This window comes from Monopterus albus, unplaced genomic scaffold (assembly GCF_001952655.1).
Source record: "Monopterus albus unplaced genomic scaffold, M_albus_1.0 scaffold129.1, whole genome shotgun sequence".
NCBI classification, from domain to species: Eukaryota; Metazoa; Chordata; class Actinopteri; order Synbranchiformes; family Synbranchidae; genus Monopterus; species Monopterus albus.
The window spans coordinates 776667-778710 of NW_018128009.1; the positions used below are offsets into that span (position 1 = coordinate 776667).

General features: G+C 49.4%; 1 protein-coding gene across 1 annotated transcript in view; it reads left to right on the top strand.

Annotated features, from left to right (window-relative positions):
- sin3b (SIN3 transcription regulator family member B) overlaps window positions 1–2044 on the top strand; it is a 19369-nt gene that overhangs the window by 10429 nt on the left and 6896 nt on the right. The window contains exon 13 of the mRNA XM_020612979.1: window positions 14–815. Within this exon, the coding sequence (XP_020468635.1) occupies window positions 14–815 (802 nt within the window). The remainder of the gene's footprint in view (window positions 1–13; window positions 816–2044) is intronic.

Consider the following 2044-nt stretch of genomic DNA (forward strand, 5'->3'; position numbering starts at 1 on the left):
AGGTGTTGGCCAGCAGGGCCATAACGGCTCTTGTTGGGCATCGTCCAGCGAGCCTCACATGGTGTTTACATATGAGGACAAACAGATCTTGGAGGATGCTGCCTCACTCATCATCTACCATGTCAAACGTCAGCCCACCATCCACAAAGATGACAAGGACCACATCAAACGCATCATCCAGCACTTTGTCCCCGACCTATTCTTCTCCCGCCGCGGCGAGCTCAGTGACACTGAGGAATGGACAGATGAGGAGGCTGAGCCTGAGGAGGGAGGAGAGAGAGGAGGAGCAGTAGCGGGAGGTAATGGTAATTCCAGTAGTTCATCAGGAGCAGCGGCAGCCCCAGGTGGTCCGTCTCAACCCCAGCCTGCACAGAACCAGTCCCAACCCCAGCAGCAGCTGAATGGCGAGTCTAGGCGGAGGCGCTGCAGCCCACCCCAACCTACAAACACAGAGGCCTCCACCACCTCCAGTAGCATGAACCAGCCTGCAGGGACCACCACATCCACACCCGGAACTACACCTATGGAGATGGGTTCAGGTGCAGCTGGGGAAAAGGTGGACCTGCGCGACCCTGAGGCAGAGCACCAGAAGGAGCTGGACGGTGTTTACAACCTTTTTTTTGTCAACAACAACTGGTATTTCTTCTTGCGACTGCACCAGACTCTGTGTTCGCGGCTGCTGCGGGTTTACCGACAGGCAGAACGCCAGCTGCTGGAGCACCGGGCTGAGCAAAGCAGAGAGAGGCTGCTGATGGCCGAGGGCAGAAGGGAGAAGGCGTGTGACCTTGCCATGGAGCTCCGTCTCAAACAGCCCAGTGAGTTAATCTGCTGAGTGGTTGTGCAAATGTGGCAGTAGTTGGAGTAAAGGATTTAAGTTGGCAGTTACATTTGAGTCAACATAACTTAACAAGGTCAATGTAGGATGTTGTTTTGTTTCAGATTAAGAATTACATATTATGTTTGTTTAATGAGCACCGATTCATAAAGTGCATTTAAACTGGTCCACCTAAATTGGTCACAGTCACACTGGTACTTGGAAAAAGGGTAACTTTGATTTGTCAGCATCTCAAAGTGCAGAATGTTAAAGATGAGAGTTTGAGACATGAAACCAAATAATGGATGTACTCACTAGGAGGTTTTTATTGGACTGACCTTGGTTATAACATCAGTGTAGCACTGTGACAGTTTATCAGTTGAGCTGAAAATTTGAGATGTAGCAAATTTTTATTCTTTTGGTCAGGTTCAAGGCATTAAAAATAGATTTGTATGTTGTCTGATCAGGTTGGTTCATTTATAACCCACCTGAGCTGCGGTAAAACAGCTGCAGTAGATATGCTACTGGGCTGTGTTAAAACACTCAAACCTGTTGCTAATGCAAAGCATTCCAAAAAAAGAGAACAGCAGAGTAGGGCTGCAACTAATTATTTTCATTAATTTGCCAGTTATCTTCACAATTAACCCATTAATCCTTTGGTTTATAAAAGATTAGAACAAACTGTCTTTAGAGGTCTTGTGTGGTCTGACAAACAGTCCAAACCAAGCAATTAAAATGTAATGTACTACAGTGTAAGACCATGAAAAGCAGCTATTTCACAGCCTGGAACCATCAACTGTTTGCTTAATTTACTACAGAGCAGCAGCAGCACATATGAGGCACGTGTGAATTAATAATCCCTCCTTGAACCGCCACCTTATTGTGGTGGAGGGGTTTGAGTACCCGAGTGATCCTAGGAGCTATGTTGTTGGGGGCTATATGTCTCTGGTAGGGTCTCCCAAGGCAAACAGGTCCTGGGTGACGGGTCAGACTAAGAGTTGTTCAAAAGCCCTTTATGAATAGGCTAAAATCATGGACCATGCCGTTGCCCGGCATGGCGCAGCTGGGGTCCCCCCCTGGAGCCAGGCCCGGTGTTGGGGCTCGAATGCGAGCGCCTGGTGGCCAGGCCTCCCCTCACGGGGCCCGGCCGAGCTTAGCCCAAATGAGCGACGTGGGGACGTCCTCCTGTGGGCCCACCACCTGCAGGAGGATCCGTAAGGGGCTGGTGCA